The sequence below is a fragment of the Salmo salar genome, chromosome 22, assembly GCF_965601325.2.
Source record: "Salmo salar chromosome 22, fSalSal1, whole genome shotgun sequence".
NCBI lineage: Eukaryota > Metazoa > Chordata > Actinopteri > Salmoniformes > Salmonidae > Salmo > Salmo salar.
The window spans coordinates 30,972,772-30,992,692 of NC_138312.1; the positions used below are offsets into that span (position 1 = coordinate 30,972,772).

General features: G+C 43.1%; 2 protein-coding genes across 3 annotated transcripts in view; both read left to right on the plus strand.

Moving 5' to 3' along the window:
• The window catches only part of LOC106583220 (receptor tyrosine-protein kinase erbB-3), a 45,365-nt gene extending 35,168 nt beyond the window's left edge, over window positions 1–10,197 (plus strand). The window contains exons 21-28 of one of the 2 annotated variants that reach the window (XM_014167141.3): window positions 1,443–1,598; window positions 1,868–1,943; window positions 2,091–2,237; window positions 5,855–5,952; window positions 6,175–6,342; window positions 6,533–6,592; window positions 7,892–8,168; window positions 8,454–10,197. In XM_014167141.3, the coding sequence (XP_014022616.2) occupies window positions 1,443–1,598; window positions 1,868–1,943; window positions 2,091–2,237; window positions 5,855–5,952; window positions 6,175–6,342; window positions 6,533–6,592; window positions 7,892–8,168; window positions 8,454–9,331 (1,860 nt within the window). In that variant the 3' untranslated portion in view covers window positions 9,332–10,197. The remainder of the gene's footprint in view (window positions 1–1,442; window positions 1,599–1,867; window positions 1,944–2,090; window positions 2,238–5,854; window positions 5,953–6,174; window positions 6,343–6,532; window positions 6,593–7,891; window positions 8,169–8,453) is intronic. The other variant, XM_014167142.3, reaches the window with a different exon arrangement.
• A 1,026-nt stretch (window positions 10,198–11,223) lies between these two features.
• Window positions 11,224–18,931, plus strand: LOC106583219 (proliferation-associated protein 2G4). Its single transcript, XM_014167140.3, has 12 exons — window positions 11,224–11,465; window positions 13,685–13,813; window positions 14,230–14,335; window positions 15,449–15,518; window positions 15,606–15,762; window positions 15,928–16,006; window positions 16,411–16,489; window positions 16,630–16,763; window positions 16,943–17,037; window positions 17,126–17,253; window positions 17,483–17,536; window positions 17,619–18,931. Exons 1-12 carry the CDS (start codon window positions 11,381–11,383, stop codon window positions 17,682–17,684), a joined length of 1,182 nt encoding a protein of 393 aa, XP_014022615.1. The 5' UTR covers window positions 11,224–11,380; the 3' UTR covers window positions 17,685–18,931.
• Window positions 18,932–19,921: the final 990 nt, after the last annotated feature.

Here is a 19,921-nt window from a genome sequence, read left to right on the forward strand (position 1 = left end):
TTTTTAATGACTACCCCATCTCTGTACGCCACACATACAATTATCTCTAAGTTCCCTCAGTCAAAGTACATTTTAAGCACAGATTCAACCACAAAGAAGAGGAAGGTTTTCCAATGCCTCGCAAAGAAGGGCAACAATTTGTTTTTAAATCAATTACGCTTTAGATGGTGTATCAATACACCCAGTCACTACAAAAATTCAGGTGTCCTTCATAACTCAGTTGCCGGAGAGGAAGGAAATGGCTCTGGGATTTCACTATGAGGCCAATGGTGATTTTAAAACTGTTACAGAGTTAAATGGCTGTGATAAAAAAATATATTTAACCTTTATTTAACTAGGCAAGTCAGTTAAGAAGAAATTATTATTTATAATGACGGCCTACAACGGCCAAACCCAGGCGATGCTGGGCCAATTGTGCACTGCCCTTTGGGACTCCCAATCACGCCAGTAACTAAGGAAGGATCAATAACATTGTAGTTACTCCACAATACTAACCTAAATGACAGAGTGAAAAGAAGGAAGCTTGTATAGAATAAAAAATATTCCAAAACATGCATCCTGTTTGCAATAAGGCAAAAATGGGGCAAAGAAATGAACTTTTTGTCCTGAATACAAAGTGTTTTATGTTTCGGGAAAATCCAACACAATATCACTGAGTACCACTCATCATATTTTCAAGCATGATGGTGGCTGCATCATGTTATGAGTATGCTTCAGAGGAATAATGTATGTTAGTATTACGTGAATGCAAAAAATGTCAATTGTTTTTAATGGTATGCTGTATTTATTGATAAACTAGGGACTAGGACTAGGACTAAGGAGTTATTTAGGATAAAATAAAACAGATAAGAGCTAAGCACAGGCAAAATACTATAGTAAATCCTGGTTCAGTCTGCTTTACACCAGACATTGGGTGACAAATTCACATTTCAGCAGGACAATAACCTGAAACACAAGGTCAAATATATACTGAAGTTGCTTACCAAGACAACATTGAATGTTCCTGAGTGGCCTAGCAACAGTTACTTAAATCGGATTGAAAATCTATGGCAAGACTTCAAAATGGCTGTCTAGCAATGATCAACTACCAACTTGACAGAGCTTGAAGAATTTATTTATTGCAAATATTGTACAATCCAGGTATTGAAAGCTCTTAGGGTCTTATCCAGAAACACTCACAGCTGTAACCGCTGCCATAGGTAATTCTAATCATTGAATTTTTCTTACACTTTGACATTACAGAGGATTGTGTGTCGATCGTTGTCAAAAGAAAGGACAATTAAATACATTTTAATCCCACTTTGTAACTTAACAACATTTGTAAAATGTCAAGTGTGTGAATACTTTCTGAAGGCACTGTATATGACAGAAGTGTATGTGATAAAGGTGTGTGTGGGATTGTGTATGTAACCGAGGTGTGTGTGTGTGCTCTCCCCTGTCAGGGTATGTACTATCTGGAGGAACACATGATGGTCCACAGAAACCTGGCAGCCCGTAACGTGCTCCTGAAGAGTGACTACATGGTCCAGATCTCTGACTACGGCATCACAGACCTGCTCTACCCCGATGACAAAAAGTACTTCTACAATGAGGTGAAAGTGTGTTGACTTCCTCGTTAGGTCACATGGAAAAACTAGACATGGATAATGTCTCAGCCTATTATTTATCTTCTGCTCAAAATTGTCTAGAAGCATCTGCTGTCATTTGTCTTAAGTGAGATGTTGACTAGGTAAATGCCCTGTTTCTATACGTGTTTTGTATTGCTGCCATGAACACTAACTAATATGTTTTTTTCCAGTGGCCACAGGCTTTGAACTCGGTGTAATTCATGGTGACATAGTTCCCTGTCTTGTCTCTCTCACCACAGACGGCCATTAAATGGATGGCTCTGGAGAGCATCTTGTTCCGCAGATACACACATCAAAGTGATGTCTGGAGCTATGGTGAGTCACTGTGTGTGTGTTTGTGTGTGGGTTTCATGTGCTTTTATAGACTTTTATATCAACGGTAAGAAAGTTCAAAGTACTTGTGTGTATGTGTATGTTGAGTTACCATAATTTTATACTGTCTTATATTTCTCCGTCTTGCAGGAGTGACAGTGTGGGAGATGATGTCATACGGGGCGGAGCCCTACTCGGCGATGCGTCCACAGGAAGTGCCAGACCTTCTGGAGAAGGGCGAGCGTCTTTCCCAGCCACCCATCTGCACCATAGATGTCTACATGGTCATGGTCAAGTGTGAGTGACCACCCTCTCTCCTTCACCCTCAATACCAATATACCTAGCTTTCCCTCTACCCACTCTGCCAAAGAAACAGTGGTAACTCCCGGGTGCTGTTATCTACTGTGAGCAAGCTCCTCCAACCTGTGAACAATTCTTCTACCTCAGCCTCCCCAGAAAGGTGCAATCAATACCTGGGCTTCTTCCAAAGCAAAATGTAAAACATGAATAACACCATCCTGCCCTCTCCAGCCCTGGTAGTTGAGCTACTGAGTCCTACCCTCCCTGAGTCAAGGTTCTCCACCTTCACCACAGTCACTGCAGCTGATGAAGTCAGCTGGTTAGGACAATGAAGCCCACCACTTGCTCACTTGACCCTATCACCACCTCCCTTGTGACAACCTGCTTACCTGCTCTAGAGCCTTTCTTCACAGAAATTATCAACACGTTTCTTATCACTGGATGTGTCCCTCCTCAGCTCAAACTGGCCGCAGTCACACCAGTACTTAAAAAGCTTGGATCTGACCCTGACAACCTACAGAACTACAGGCCTATTTCCAATCTGCCCTTCCTGAGTAAGCTGTTTCTGGCCAACTCCAAAACCATCTGGCCACTCACAACCTACTTGAGCCCTTCCAGTTGGGTTTCAGAGCTAGACACAGCACTTAGACTGCCATGGTAATGGCCACTAATGACCTCCTCATGAATGCTGACTCTGGGGCTGCCAGCATCCTCATACTGCTGGACCTCGGTGCAGCACTCAACACGGTCAGCGACACCATCCTGCTGAACTGCATGGAGAAGCCCCTTGGCCTGTCAGACACTGTCCTGAACTTGTTCAGGTCCTATCTCACTGATCGCTACAAGTTTGTAGCCATTGGTCCTAGTAGGTCACACACAGTTGTAGTCAGACAGGGGGTGCCTCAAGTGCTAGTGCTGGTTAAGTTTATTTAATTTTGATGTATTTTTTTTTTTTGGGGGGGGGGGGGGTTCGAGGTGAGGAGGACGATTATTTAAGATACTGTTTTAAGAGGTAGGGTTTCAGATGTTTTTTGAAGATGGGCAGGGACTCTGTTGTCCTAGCTTCAGGGGGAAGCTGGTTCCACCATTGGGGTGCCAGGACAGAGAGGAGCTTGGACTCGGCTGAGCCGGAGCAGAATGGCATGCTCAGGTTGGGGTGTAGGGTTTGAGCATAGCCTGAAGGTAGGGAGGGGCAGTTCCTCTTGCTGTTCCGTAGGCAAGTACCATGGTCTTGTAGTGGATGTGAGTTTCAACTGCAAGCCAGTGGAGTGTGTGTAGGAGTGGGGTGATATGAGAGAACTTGGGAAGGTTGAAAACCAGGCAGGCTGCAGCGTTCTGCAGGGGTTTGATGGCACAAGCAGGGAGCCCAGACAACAGTGAGTTTCAGTAGTCTAGACAGGAGAGGACAAGTGCCTGGATTAGGACCTGCGGCGCTTATGTGTGAGGTAGGGTCGTACTCTATGGATGTTGTAGAGCATGAACCTGCAGGAGCAGGTCAATGCTTGGATGTTTGCAGAGAATGACAGGGGGTTGTCCAGGGTCACGCCAAGGTTCTTTGCACTGTGATGGCGACACTGTGGAGTTGTAAACCTTGATGGAGAGGTCTTTGAGCGGGGAGACTTTCCTCGGGAGGAAGAGCAGTTCCGTCTTGTTGAGATTGAGCCTGTGGTGGGCCGACATCCAAGTTGAGATATCTGCCAGGCACGCAGAGATGCGCGTCGCCACCTGGGTGTCAGAAGGGGGGAAGGAGAAAATTAGTTGAGTGTCATCCTCATAGCAATGATAGGAGACACCATGTGAGGATATGACGGAGCTGAGTGACTTGGTGTATAGAGAGAAGAGGAGCGGGCCTAGAACCGAGGCCTGGGGGACACCTTTAGTGAGACTACGTGGTGCAGACACAGATCCTCTCCACGTCACCTTGTAGGGTAGTTCTGTGTGAGTGAGATCAGTGGACTCAATAGGCTGAGTGAATGATTAGTTGATGTTGTCAACCTTTTTCTCAAAGTGGTTGACAAAGTCGTCTGCAGAGAAAGAGGAGGGATGGGGTAGTGGATTAAGCAGGAAGAAGAAGGTAGACAAGAGTTTCCTAGGGTTAGAGGCAGAAGCTTGAAATGTAGAGTGGTAGAAAGTGGCTTTAGCAGTGAATACAGAGGAAGAGAAGGTAGAGAGGAGGGAGTGAAAGGATTAGTTAAGTTTCCTCCATTTTCGCTCAGCTGCCCGCAGCCCTGTCCTGTAAGCTCGCAATGAGTCACTCAGCCACGGAACAAGAGGTGAGGGCAGAGCCAGCCGGGAGGAAAGGGGACAGCGCGAGTCATAGGATGTGGAAAGGGAGGAGAGTAGGGATGAAGAGGCAGAATCAGGAGACAGGAGGGAGAAGGATTTAGCAGAATGGAGAGATTATAGGATAGAAGAGGAGAGAGTAGTTGGAGAGAGAGAGTAAGGATTGCGATGGCGCATGACTATCTGGGTAGGGGCTGTGGTTAGGGTTGGAGGAAAGAGAAACGAAAACAGAGTTGGAAAGAAATTAATCGAAGGCAGACGTTGGGAGGTTGAAGTTGCCAAGTACGAAGAGCGGTGAGCCATCGTCAGGAAATTAGCTTATCAAGGTGTCAAGCTCATTGAGGAACTTTCCAAGGGCACCTGGTGGGCAATGGATTACAATAATGTTAAGCTTGAGTGGACAAGTGACAGTGACATTATGGAATTCAAATGAGGAGATGGAAAATCTCCACTTAGGAGAAATGAGTAGACCTGTGACACCACCGTGATGACCAGATGCTCTCGGACTATGAGAGAAAACATAGTCAGAAAGAGCAGCTGGAGTAGCAGGGTTCCCTTGGGTGACCCATGTCTCCGTCAGGGCCAAAATGTCAAGGGACTGAAGGGCAGCATAGGCTGAGATTAACTCTGTGTTCATGACCGCAGATCGGCAGTTCCAAACGCTGCCAGAGACCCAGAATTCCACATGGCTTGTGCACGCAGGGTACACTAAATTAGAAGGGTTTTTTATTAATATATATTTTTAATTCAGCACCCCTACTTCCAATGCCCACTGCACTTCTGGTCAGCTGCCTGCAGGACATCGAGGCATGGATGGAGTTGAGCTTCCTGCAGTTAAACTGCAAAAAGACAGAGGTCGTCCGGATTGGCACTTGCACTATCATCAGCAGCTTCAGCCTCAATATTGATCGTGTCAAGGTCCTCCCCTCCAGTCAGGTTGACATCCTGGGTGTGATATTTGACAGTCAGCTCTCGTTTGATGCCCACATCAAGAGTATGACCAAAGTTTAATATGTCCATTTACGGAACATTGCCAGGTTAAGACCTATGCGATCACAACCTGCAGCTGAGCGACTCCTACACGCCTTTATTTCATCCCGTCTGGACTATTCTAACACCATTTTTGTTGGCGCATCTGCCAAGTGCCTAAACAGGCTACAATATGTCCAGAACTGTGCTGCACATGTCCTCACCCACGTGTCCTTAGAGTACACTGGATGTATTACATTGAAATAATTAGTTTTGATCTGAAAGTATAGTTGATAAAGAATGCACAAACAACTGGCACTTTATTTTCAATGGGACTCACGTGGCATTATTATAATTTACAGGCTGGATGATTGACGAGAATGTCCGTCCCACCTTCAAGGAACTGGCCAATGAGTTTACCAGAATGGCCAGGGACCCGCCGAGGTACCTTGTGATCAAGGTAAGACAGAATGCCATCTTTGGGAGAAATCAGTTATCAGTAGCCCTACAAATCTATATGCTAAGAATGTCCTTTTCCACTCCCAAATGCCAGTCATTACAGCCCAAAGACTGTGCCGTTTACTTGACAGTCACACTCTTGTTCATCCAAACCAAATGTCAGCTCATGAGGATAATAATGTTGTTGGAGAATTTGATGATGACTGAAGTTGCATTCCACCAGGGGGAATGCAGCCCGTTGGACTCTCCCTCAGATGTATCTTACCAACGAAACACAAAGCTGGATGACATGGAGGCGGGGCAGGAGGACCAGGATGAGGACGGCACGCCCCCTCTCTACCGGTCACAGGCCAGGAGTCTCTCGAGACTTTCAGGAATGGACAGTCACAGGGTGAGGGCTCATATTAGTCATCTCTCCATATTCATACACTATACAAGGAGCCACAAGTTTTTCCGGACCATGTGACCTATCTAGGAAAACCCCTGGCCCGTATCTATGTAACATGGGCAGATCGAACCACCTTTTGGTTACCCTGTTTTCCTCTAATCCCCATTCTGTCCCATTTCTGTATTCCCCTCAGGGTGTTCACAGCAGTCAGGCTGGATACCTGCCTATGACCCCAGGACTGGATAACCCTCAGGTCAGTCACTGGAGATGAACCATGACCATTTTGCATACAAACATACACTACCGTTCAAAAGTTTGGGGTCACTTAGAAATGTCCTTGTTTTTGGAAAGAAAAGCACATTTTTTGTCCATTAAAATAACATCAAATTGATCAGAAATACAGTGTAGACATTGTTAATGTTGTAAATGACTATTGTAGCTGGAAACAGCAGATTTGTTTTATGGAATATCTACATAGGCGTACAGAGGCCCATTATCAGCAACCATCACTCCTGTGTTCCAATGGCACGTTGTGTTAGCTAATCCAAGTTTATGATTTAAAAGGCTAATTGTTCATTAGAAAACCCTTTTCAATTATGTTAGCACAGCTGAAAACTGTTGTTCTGATTAAAGAAGCAATAAAACTGGCCGTCTTTAGACTATCTGAGTATCTGGAGCATTATCATTTGTGGGTTCGATTACAGGCTCAAAATGGCCAGAAACAAAGACCTTTCTTCTGAAACTCGTCGGTCTATTCTTGTTCTGAGAAATTATTCCATGTGAGAAATTGCCAAGAAATTAAAGATCTTGTACAACGCTGTGTACTACTTCCTTCACAGAACAGCGCAAACTGGCTCTAACCAGAATAGAAAGAGGAGTGGGATGCCCCAGTGCATAACTGAGCAAGAGGACAAGTTCATTAGTGTCTAGTTTGAGAAACAGATACCTCACAAGTCCTCAACTTGCAGCTTCATTAAATAGTACCCGCAAAACACCAGTCTCAACGTCAACAGTGAAGAGGCGACTCCGGGATGCTGGCCTTCTAGGCAGAGTTCCTCTGTTCAGTGTCTGTGTTCTTTTGCCCATCTTAATCTTTTTTTTTTTATTGGCCAGTCTGAGACATGGCTTTTTCTTTGCAACTCTGCCTAACTGCCATAATTGCAAAAGGGTTTTCTAATGATCAATTAGCCTTTTAAAATGATAAACTTGTATTAGCTAACACAACGTGCCATTGGAACACAGGAGTGATGGTTGCTGATAATGGGCCTCTGTACGCCTATGTAGATATTCCATTAAAAATCTGCCGTTTCCAGCTACAATAGTCATTTACAACATTAACAATGTCTACACTGTATTTCTGATCAAATCGATGTTATTTTAATGGGGGAAAAAATGCTTTTCTTTCCAAAAACAATGACATTTCTAAGTGACCCCAAACTTATGAACAGTAGTGTACTTGAAAACGTGAACATGCTAACACCTCTTCCACCCTATATCAATCCTATAGGATTGATCACTCATATTGCATTATACCCCTTATTCCCCTGTATAGATGGTGTGGCCATCAGCGTCCCGCTCTCGCCTCAATTCCGCCCGCACCATGTCAGAGAGTTCCGAAGGGCGGGGCACTGTGGTGGAGCTGGAGATGAGCGAATACTTTTTATTGACTGGCAGCATGCGGAGAAAGCGGCATCGGGAGGACAGTGCCTACATGTCCCAGAGGGACAGCATGTCAGGGGGGCCGTCTGAGACCCCCTCCCCTGACACAGAGGGGGAGAAGGACCAGAGCGGATACATGCTCCCCGGACTGGGTGACAGCCCAGAGAGAGGTGATATATCAGAGATAGATGACGCAAACCAACATACCACACAATATGTATAGAAACATCTATCTTTGAGTTTCTGTCTGTTGAACATGTTGCATTTATGAATGTTCATTAAGCCATATAAAAAGTGTATATGGTTTTGCATGACATGTGTTTGGGGATGGTTGCATGGCATTGTTATAACTCTGAGTATATGAATGTCAGTATTAATTGCAAGAGGACTCAGATCATTTCAGATCCCTGGATCACCTTACTCACTCCTTTTTATCTTGTCACTCTTCTCCACAGAGACCATACTGTTTAGCTCCCAGGTCACCCTGCTTCACGGGAAGACATCCAAGGTCTCCTCATACCCATCAGGACCCTTGGAGGACCATGACAGGGCCTGTGAGGAATATGAGTACATGAACAAACAGGCGTCCATTATGTATCTCTCCCCCAGGCAGCAACCTGGACATTCCAATGATGGCCCACAGCGGCTGAAGATGAACAAGAGGCAATGCTCTTCTGTGCCGGACACAGAGTACTCAAAGTGCATGGGGTACAGGACATCAGCTGGGGAGAACAGGGGAGGCCAAACCAAGAATGAAGAACACCAGGACTATGAATTCCCTGCTCTCAACTCTGATTCAGACAACACAGAGCAACATGGCTCTGGTGATGTGGAATACAAGTACATGGACATTCGAGGTGTTGGACCAGGGGCCAGTGAAAGACCAGACGATCCCCCAACACGAGATGTCCCTCATCCTGGGGCTACGCCTAAACAGCGGATGAGAGGCGAGAGAGAGGTGGAGGAAGAGGAGGATGACGAATACATAGAAAAGGATGACTATCAGTACACTAACAGGCAGCCCAAGCTGCGGCAGACTCTGCGAGGCAGGGAGGGTCTGAGGATGCAAGGAGGAGGAGAGGGAGAGGTGGATGAGTACGAGGACATGGATTCCCTGGCCGCCCCTGGAGCTGGGGACCCAGTGGAGTACGAGAATGTGCAGAGAGAAGGTGAAGGCGCAGTGGGAGGTATGGAGGGTCAGCACACAGGGATGGGGGCATTTGTAAAAGTGCGTGCAGGGGTAGGGGAACCTAGTGGCGGAGATTGCTCCTTTGACAATCCAGACTATTGGCAGAGCAGGTTGTTCCTGAAGCTTAATGCTGTGAACACGTAGGGAAGTGGACCTCCCTCGCTGGCACTGAAGAGGATAGCCGCCTCTGTAGCTCTTCCATGCCAATTGAAATCAATGAAGGACCAGGGGAGGGGAGAAAGCCATCCAATATTAAACATATGTATGGCATGTTTATAACTATATTTATTTTATTTTATGTTATTTTTTTTTTTACCACGTTTTCTCCCCAATTTCGTGGTATCCAACTGGTAGTTACAGTCTTGTCTCATCGCTGCAACTCCCGTACGGACTCGGGAGAGGCGAAGGTCGAGAGCTGTGCGTCCACCGAAACACAACCCAACCCAGCTGCACTGCTTCTTGACACAATGCCCACTTAACCCAGAAGCCAGCTGTACCAATGTGTCGGAGGAAACACCGTGAACCTGGCGACCGTGTCAACATGCACTGCGCCCGGCCCGCCACAGGAGTTGCTAGTGCGCGATGGGACAAGGACATCCCTGCCGACCAAACCCTCCCCTAACCCAGACGACGCTGGGCCAATTGTGTGCTGCCCCATGGGTCTCCCGGTAAAGGCCAGCTGCAACAGAGCCTGGACTCGAACCCAGAATCTCTATGTTTGTATCTTTAATGTGTCTGTTACAGGTTTACATTGATCATGTTTTTATCCATAATAACATAAGCTTTGGGATGTTTTCTTTCTGTATTACAAGTGGAAGGCACTGTGAGTGAGGGAGGCACTAAATGAAATGGCCAGATTACAAGCTTTGTATTTGTGTTTACTTATAAGAACAAAAAATGTATTTGTACAATGTCCTTTTTCTCTTGTATTTTCATGTTTTGAATATGTTAATGTTACCTTTTAGTGATTTTTTTTGCTTTTTTAATAATAAAATTCTTTGAAGAATGTACATAATTGTTATTTATCAGGGGGACATAGTTCTCATTCAGTTTGTTGATACTAGATCTTTAGTGCTATTGTGCTGGTCTTGCTGTTTTCTTCTGACAGTCCCATTTATTGGGGTAAGTGAGAAATGAATGGGCACGTTCCATGTCATCTTTATTGCACTTGGTTTGAGCAGATTACTGGAGCTCAACACCAGAAACAACATCCATGCTTAAAAGCGCAGCATGCACTCTGGTACTGAAATCCATGCCTGAGGCTGGCCGTTTCCTCACCTGGGCAGTGTGCGTGCACCTACTGTAATTTTGTCCTAGCTCTCCAGTTCAGTGCTTCTTCATTCATTTATCTTTTCAGAAACCAAATCAGTTTTGACCATATTCGAATATCGAATAAATCAGAATGTTTTCAAATGTTTAGCCTACTTGTAAGACACTCAAATGTTCCTCTCCCCTTAGGGCATCAAAAGAAATGGCACAGAGCTGATATTTCCATGATTAACACAAACTTAATTCAAAACAGATGATCATGTGGTATTTGTATTTTATCACATTATAAATTAACAACTTGTCTTGACAAAGGCAGTAAGGCCCCCTGTTGGGATGGGGTTTCTCTCCGTATATCGTGCTCAGTGAGTCAGTGATCAGTGTTGTCTGGATTGACGATAACTGCCTAATCATTTTCCGTCTGTATCTAATGGACTCTTCTCCAGAGTATCGACTGCTCCAGAGTCACCGGAGAATATGATGATTAGGATGAGGATGTGTCACCCACATTTTGCACAATATTTACTACTTGAGTCAGTAATGATTAGAACCTTTCTTGGCATGTTGTACTCGCAGCAAAGGTGCTGCTCCGTCACAGTGCCAATCCAAAAAAAGACGACCTGGAACGCAACCCATGTTGTGGATGTAGATGAATGTGTGAAATGTAGTTTATTATGTGGTGCTAAGTGTATATGTATAGTAACTAGAAGGGGATTAAAAACTACAATCTAAACCATGAAGCTTCACTTCTCATTTTGGCGGCATGGTTGTTGGGACGTTTTTTGTTCTTACGTAGAAAGAAGGTGGGAGGAGAATCTGGGACGAGGAGGCTGGGCTTTAGCAGCGGAGTAGAGCTTTGGATGTGTGTGTATAGGTCTTGGAGCTTGACATATCAGGAAAACTGTTGTAAAGAGAGCCGTTGTCAAGATGTCTGACAACGAAGAACAAGAACAGACCATCGCGGAGGACTTGGTTGTCACCAAGTACAAAATGGGAGGTGACATCGCCAACCGTAAGTGTCCGATCGGAGGGACTTGAAATGAGGTGACCTACTCTGCATGCCTTTCGTTTCGTACACACAGCCCGTAGTGACAGTGGTAGTCACCATAACAGGTAGGCACATACCAATGGCCTTGTTCGAGAGCGTCAAAACAGTGAATGTCCATGGGTAAATTGTGACTGACTGACTGATCTACAAATAATAATGAGTCGTTATTTATGATGCAAGGTGATGTTGGACATCAGCCAGTTGGCAGTCGCATGTACTGTCGTTTGTAATGTCGAACAAGCCCAATCAATGACTAAGAAGGCACAGTCCAACAGCCATGTGCTTTGACATGCTAGTCGCAGTTTTAGAAACGTGTGGAATGGAAATAGGGCCCGCTCCTAGTTGTCTTGTAACTGTTGGTGCTAGCAAGCTGACTTCACGTTAACGTTGTTTTGTGAACAATGTTAACGCGGTTATTTTGTCAAGAACGTAGGCTAACTGTTATATCATCTACAGTCACATCAGACAGCTAACTGTCGAGTTTAGCACGCAAGCTAGCTAACCAAACACCTTATTTGTTAGTTATCTAGATGTAGCTAGTTGACTAGCTATTCTATAAGTCCTAGCTAGCTAGTTCACAGTTTGGGGATAACTGCATTTATGTTGCCTGACTAACAGATTAATTGGAACAACAGAGTTTGATAGTTAGCCAGCTGTGTGGGTGGTGTGGGTAGGTAGCTATTTAACGTTAGTTTACTTGTTCCAAGTGAAGTGAAATGTAGGTCTAACGGATTAACTGTTAACTACAGTGCCTTAAGAAAGTATTCACACCCGTTGACTTTTTCCACATTTTGGTGTTCCAGTCTGAATTTAAAAATGATTAAATTGACATGTGCCACTGATCTACACACAATACCCCACAATGTCAGTGGATTTTTGTTTTTAGAGACTTTTGCAAATGTAATAAAAAAAGAAACTGAAATGTTTTGAGTCAATAATTATTCTACCACTTTGTTATGGCATGCCTAAGTATTGAATATTTCAGGAGTAAATATTTGCTTAACAAATCATATGTTGCATGACTCACTCTGTGTGCAGTAATTGTGTTCAAGAAAAATGTATGATCAACGCATCTCTGTACCCCACACATACAATTACATGTAAGGACCCTCATTCGAGTAGTGAATTTCAAGCACACATTCAAGCACAAAAAACAGGGAGGTTTTTCAATGCCTCGCAAAGAAGGGCAGCTATTGGTAGATGGGTAAAAATAGCTGACACTGCATTGAGCATGGTGAAGTTATTAATTACGCTTTGGATGGTGTATCAATACACCCAGTCACTAAAGATACAGGGAGTCCTTCCTAACTCTGTTGCCGGAGAGGAAGGAAACCGCTCAGCGATTTCACCATGAGGCCATTGGTGATTTTTAAAACCATTACAGAGTTAAATGGCTGTGATAGGAGAAAACAACTGAGGATGGATCAACAACATTGTAGTTACTCCACAATACTAACCAATGACGGTGTAGGCCGTCATTGTAAATAAGAATTTGTTCTTAACTGACTTGCCTAGTTAAAGGTTACATATAAAAATGTATTAATAGGTGCTGTATGTGTGAAGTACAGAGATGAGGTAGTCATTCAAAAATCACGGTTAACACTACACACAGTAAGTGTGCACCTTATGTGACTTGTTAAACACATTTTTTCCCTTTGAACTTATTTAGGCTTGCCATAACAACGGGGTTGAGTAATTATTGACTGAAGACATTTCAGCTTTTCATTTTTAATTAATTTGTACCATTTTCTAAAAACATAATTCTACTTTGACTTTATGGGGTATTGTGTGTAGGCCAGTGACACACAATCTAAATTTTTTATATATATTTTTTTAATTCATGCTCTAACACAACAAAATGTGGAAAAAGTCAAGGGGTAAGAATACTTTCTGAATGTTTGGCACTGGATGTTTGGCTGGTTTCCAGCTATGGACTTCAGAGACTGGCCTCAGTCCCTAGGTTATGACTCATAACCCGATGTTGAAACTAGTTAAATGGCTGCTGATTCATCTTGACATAATACAACCATAATGGGTAGTCTTATTCATGGAGAATGCATATGGTGCGATTGAATGTAATAATGACATCTTTGGTCTCACTTCTACACTCATTTTTTTGACCTCATCTGTCTGATACCGCTCCACCTCCTAGTCCCCTGACCACCCTCTCGTCTGTTATCCAGAGGCCCTGCGTGTGGTGATTGAGGCGGCCAAGTCAGGGGTGTCTGTCGTCAACCTGTGTGAGAAGGGAGATGCCCACATCATGGTCGAGACTGGCAAGGTCTTCAGGAAGGAGAAAGACTTAAAGAAAGGTGAGGGGCTGGGATAGAGGGGAGATGAGGATGGGTGAGAAGTGCAAGAGGAATCGGGCTATTTACTGTACTGATAAGACTGTTTGCCCAGTCTCCCATCGCTGTTTATGTAGGGCAGGTGGTTCAAAGCAGTGGTTGTTCTCGTGAGTGGGTCAGTGTGTTGTCATACTGTCTCCAAATTAGAAACATCACCAGATCAGTTCAGTCTGGCAGGAGTCTGCATGTGTCCATGCCACACATTCACAATGGGCCTGAACGTGGGATGGGTCATTGAATATGCCAGTGAGATGACAGAACTATGAAGAGTGATATGGGGCAAGAATAGGGACGTCATTTGACATCAGTCAGGTCTCTCTCACAAACACTACAGATTATTTTAAATTAAAGATTTGGTGGTTCTCTCTTCCCTCTTCCAGGCATTGCCTTCCCTACCAGCGTCTCAGTCAATAACTGTGTTTGCCACTTCTCTCCCCTGAAGAGTGACCCTGACTACACACTTAAAGATGGGGACCTGGTCAAAATGTAGGAACCTCCATCTGCAGTAACGTGGCCCCCATCACTCTGTGTCTCTCTAGTACCCCTCTCGTCTGTCATCTTGTGGGCTGTGTTCTCATGCATCTGATGCTTGGCTGTTGGCTTGTATTTTCTGTTAGGTCTCGTCTCTATGTATGTGTGCCTTATGTCTATCTGTCATGTGGCAAATTCTAAGTAATGATTGGATTACATGTCATGTTCATCTGGCATTGGTGTTCAATTGTCACTTTGGCCATTGCATAGTTGATCAAGCCTCTTCATCTTACTTGTTGAATTGCCCACCTTTGTCTTCATCTATCTGTCTGACCCTACCTTTCCTGTTTTGTGTCAATATATAAGAATGTCACTGTTTGGAATATTGTTTAAGACCCAACTAATGGTTAAATGCCAGCTTATGCTGTGGTACTGTATGGCTGTGCCATTCTTAGAATCTGAAAAGTAACCTTTTTCATTACTGTAACAAAATCCTGTGTGTGTCCTTCCACCATGACAATGAAATTGCTAGTGTTGCTCTCTTTGAGATACATTGAGCCCCCTGCAGTATTGTTGTAGGTGAACATGAACAAACCAGTAACAAAACTTACCCTCAGCATATCCTCACTCACCCTCAGCATATCCTCACTCACCCTCAGCATATCCTCACTCACCCTCAGCATATCCTCACTCACCGTAATATAATCACACACATTCCATTCTTTCATATTTGTCTGACCTTGTATTTTTTGTTGACATCTTTCCCATATGATCTTTGGGAACACAACATTGAAATAATAATCTCATCTAGTCCTTTTACACAATTACATACAGTGCCTTCAAAATGTATTCATACTCCTTGACTTATTCCACAGTTTGTGTTACAGCCTGAATTCAAAATTGATTAAATAGATTTTTTTCTCACCTATCTTCACAGAATACCCCATAATGACAACATGTTTTTAGAGATGTTTCCAAATTTATTGAAAATTAAATACAGAAATATCTAATTTACATAAATATTCACACCCCTGGCAGAAATAATTCTGAATGTCTGATGCACTTCTATTGTCCTCATGACTTCATCTCCCCCTTTCCTTTCCATCTCTGCCCCCTTTATTTCTGCAGTGATCTTGGAGTCCATGTTGACGGCTTCATCTCTAATGTAGCTCATAGTTTTGTTGTGGGAGCTACTAAGGTATGTACCTTGTATGACCTTATGACTTGGTTTTTGATCCCTCATCGCAACAGGCTTAAAGTTTCAACCTCTGCCCTGTGTATGTAGGAGGCTCCAGTGACGGGGAAGAAAGCTGATGTGATCAATGCGGCTCACATGTGCGCGGAGGCAGCTCTACGCCTTGTCAAGCCTGGCAATCAGAACTCAAAGGTGACGGAGGCATGGAACAAGATTGCTCAGTCATTCAAATGCACGGCCATCGAGGGTGAGTGCCTTTACTAGTTAAGTTGACTCTGGTTCATGGGTCTAAGATAGTGAATCAACAGTTTTATCTGACCTTTAACATATGAACGTTACTGTTGTGTGACAACAGTCAAATGTAGGGAGAAAAACGTTGCAATGTTGTATTTTTTGTACCTTTCTGTTTAAGGTATGTTATCTCATCAGCTGAAGCAGCACATCATCGATGGAGAGAAAACCATCATTCAGAACCCCACAGACCAGCAAAGGTACATTAATGTCCAAGCACTTGAACACTTATTTTGTTTTACTTTTATTTAACTAGGCAAGTCAGTTAAGAACAAATTCTTATTTTCAATGACGGCCTAGGAACAGTGGGTTAACTGCTTTGTTCAGGGGCAGAACGACAGCTTTTTACCTGGTCAGCTCGGGGATTCGATCTTGCAACCTTTCGGTTACTTGTTACTAGTCCAACGCTCTAACCACTAGGCTACCTGCCGCTCCAGTCACACTTTGTAATAATTCCTGCCGCCCCAGAGAATTGTGGAGAATAGTGCTTTGACAAAGTACAATACCACAAAGACAGACAGGAGGACACTAAGACTGAATGAAAACTGAAAGCTTTGAGTTGTGCGAGTTGCTCTGATTGGCTACTGTTGATGCCGATCTGCAGGAAGGACCATGAGAAGGCGGAGTTTGAGGTGCACGAGGTCTACGCTGTGGATGTCCTGATCAGCACTGGTGAAGGGAAGGTAAGAGAGAGGGAGATGTTTATTTTTTTTGTTCACTGCCCCAATGAACTGTCCTAAGAAGCCCCATACAAATCTTTTTCCTTTACATTTCTTACCTGGCTAAATGTGACTGTCCAATGTTTCTATGCTCCTATGCCCAGGCCAGGGATGGAGGCCAGAGGACCACGATTTACAAGAGGGACCCCAGTAAGCAGTACGGGCTGAAGATGAAGACCTCCCGCATGTTCTTCAGTGAGGTGGAGCGACGCTTCGATGCCATGCCCTTCACTCTCAGGTAGGACACCAAATGGAAGCACATTAGAAGTGTCAGAGAGATGTTATAACCAAGACCATACTCTTATTTATTTTTATTTTTTTTAAATCATCAACCATCTCTGATGCTGAGTCAGGTGCTTTGAATGTCCGTTGGAAACCTCCTCAGCTAACGGGTCTGTCCTGTTGCTCTCCTCTCAGGGCGTTTGAGGATGAGGCCAAAGCCCGCCTGGGCGTGGTCGAGTGTGCCAAACACGAGCTGCTACAGCCTTTCAGTGTGCTCAACGAGAAGGAGGGTGAGTCTCTCCATCTGTCTTTTCCTATCCTCTGTGCACTTTCCTTCTGTTTTGAGTTACCTGTCTCATCTCTCACTCTGTCTCTCAGGAGAGTTTGTGGCCCAGTTTAAGTTCACAGTGCTGCTGATGGCCAACGGCCCCCATAGAATCACCAGCGGACCCTTTGAGCCAGAGCTCTACAAGTCAGAGCACGAAGTGCAGGACGCAGAGCTTAGGGTAAGGATCCCAGCCCAGAGCCCCCAGGCAACCTGAAAGGCTCTTCACTGCTCATATTACATGAATAACTATTAATGAACAGGGATTTGCACCTCAGAGCCTACACTAGATAACTGTGAGATGGCATCTGAGGTTTTGACCGGTATATTTCCACACTTGCCAGCTCTGTTGTGGCTTCCATAGAAGAAATTTCATGATTGACAAAAAATAATATCTCTCTCTCCCTCAGACTCTACTGCAGAGCTCAGCTAGTCGCAAAACACAGAAGAAGAAGAAAAAGAAGGTATTTGATATGAAAACCGAATTAAGTCGATACACTCTTCGCTCTCTCCATTCTTATCGGTGCCCTCCTTCCTCTCTCCTAGGCCTCCAAGACTGTGGAAACCGCTACTGGACAGCCAACTGAGGAGAGCAAAAAAGCAGCAGAGTAGATGGCTACCTGTCTTCCAACACCCTGACACATGTATACACACACACTCGCACCCCCCCCAAAGAATGGAAACATAAAAAGTGAATCTAAATATTCCCCAACTGTTAGCTGTTTTTGACCCTCATGCCCTTTTCTAGCATATGGCCCATTGAATAAATCTGATAGATCTCAAATCTGTTGAAAATACAATTTTGTGTCCCACATCATTCAGTTGATTCTGAATAAGGGTCACACCTGTGTAACACATTGTTGTAAACAGAATTTTTGCCGTTGATACTTAACTGGAATATGACATTGGGGAAACACATTTTTGGAATCTGATGGATAAATAACCTTTTGTAGCAGAGTTTTTACATCTTATCGTTAGGTGATGTAGCTACCTGACTTCAGGATGGTTGCCATCTATAGGTGAAGTTTTATAAACTTAAAAAAAAAAAGTAAATGAAACAAGTTTTATTTTAATTAATTTAAACTGGATGATATTTGTTGTAAAATAATGTTGGGGTGCCAGTCACACTTTGTAATAATTCCAAACCCTGATAAGCTGACTTGGTACTTTCATTGTACATGAAGGAGACTTGAGTTAGCCCCTCAAATCTTTTGGCCTAGGATCCTATTTGGTTAAAGTGTTAGTTATTCAAACATGACAGAATTGAACGGTTAGAGCACAGAATTTAGAGAACAGAATTCTCGCACCAACACCTGACTAGTTTACAGGAACGAACCCTGCTACATTTACTGCCAGCCCCTTCTTTCCTGGTAGGGGATTTTTTTTAGGAAATAGTGCACTGTTTTCAATCAAACAATTTTAGAAATATGTTTTTATTTTCAACGATACCTAATTTTTTATCAACCATCTACTAACATATGAAACTTTTTAGTGGAGCTTTTAAACAGTGTCTTCATTCAGAACTGCATGAAATCATATTTTATGCAAACCCATTATTCTGTTAAGTAAGATATCATATCATTATCTGGCAAAGCTACATTGACAACAGTTGTAGTAGAATGATTTTAGTGACAGGTAATTAGTTAGCTTACTTTTCTGTGGTAACCTTGCACACATTTTTTATGTAATTGCATACAAGTATTTTTTGAAGCCAGCCACCAGAATAACCTCCCCGTGTAGCCTAATTTGATCAGCTCAGACACGCACAGAGACGTCATGTAAGTCAACATACATATCCCCTGTGTTTTTGTTTTATTTTCAGAAAATTAAGAAAACATTCAATAAACTTTATAATACCAGTGCCTTGTGTGTGTTTTTTTTTAAAGTAGTTTCCACTATTCTTCTATTGATGCTTTTGCTCTATGAAACAAAATGGAACACAATTCTACCATCAGAGCACAACTCATGGACTGTATAGGGCACAGAGGAAAATCCTATATAATCTACGGGTTCCCTGGATCTTCAGTTTCACTATGATCAGAGTTTTTCTGATTATATATCTGTAAAGAGGACCGCAGATGTTTAGTGTGGTGAAAAATAACTTGCTCACAGAATTTTTAAATCTGTGTTTGATTTGCTTGATGAGATTTTAAAGGAAAGTTACATGGATGGAAAGTTTCACATTTTTAAAGTTGTGCACAAGTACAGTAAAATTTATTTTTTTGCTTGCTTTTTCCCAACAATGCAGTAATCAATATCAGTATTACTATGAAAAATACATTAAAAAGTCAAGTAGAAGAAAAGAAAACATGAGAAATAGAAATAAGTACACAAAGTAAGATATAGGTCAGTGACAATACTGTTTACAATAGAGCCCCATAGTGGAAGTGTCACAATACCCATAAAATCTAGCGTCAAAAGGAAATTGTTCCAGTCATTTTTCCACTAACATTTTCTCAGGATTTTAGAAACCCTTCAAATAAGGGCTGTTTCATGTAGACTTACCCTGGCATAATGTTTTGATAGCCATGTAAATCTTTTGGACAATGTGACTTTTATCAATATTTAAACTAAAATAAATGTATAAATATATTTGGCTCTATTTACATAAAGTTAAGTGTACATAAAGTAAAGTGTACATGGAGTCAGTGCAAAACTACTAAATAAAATAGAAGGGTCAATGCAGATAGTTTGTGTGGCCATTTTGTTAGTCTTATGACTTAAGTCTGCCCAATCTTTCTATTACAAACGGAACCCATAGACTTACACGGTTGTAGACAAACTAAACATACCTGAGCACAGGTGCATAATTCCAACATAAAATATTAGTTTATGTTCATCCGTTTCTG

What these genes read in the sequence shown, in the direction of transcription:
- LOC106583219 (XM_014167140.3), top strand. Translation starts at nt 11,381, where the DNA reads ATGTCTGACAACGAAGAACAAGAACAGACCATCGCGGAGGACTTGGTT. An exon ending in TGCAGGACGCAGAGCTTAGG is followed by an intron (nt 17,254 to 17,482) that starts GTAAGGATCCCA and finishes TCTCTCCCTCAG; the next exon opens with ACTCTACTGCAGAGCTCAGC. An exon ending in AGAAGAAGAAGAAAAAGAAG is followed by an intron (nt 17,537 to 17,618) that starts GTATTTGATATG and finishes CCTCTCTCCTAG; the next exon opens with GCCTCCAAGACTGTGGAAAC.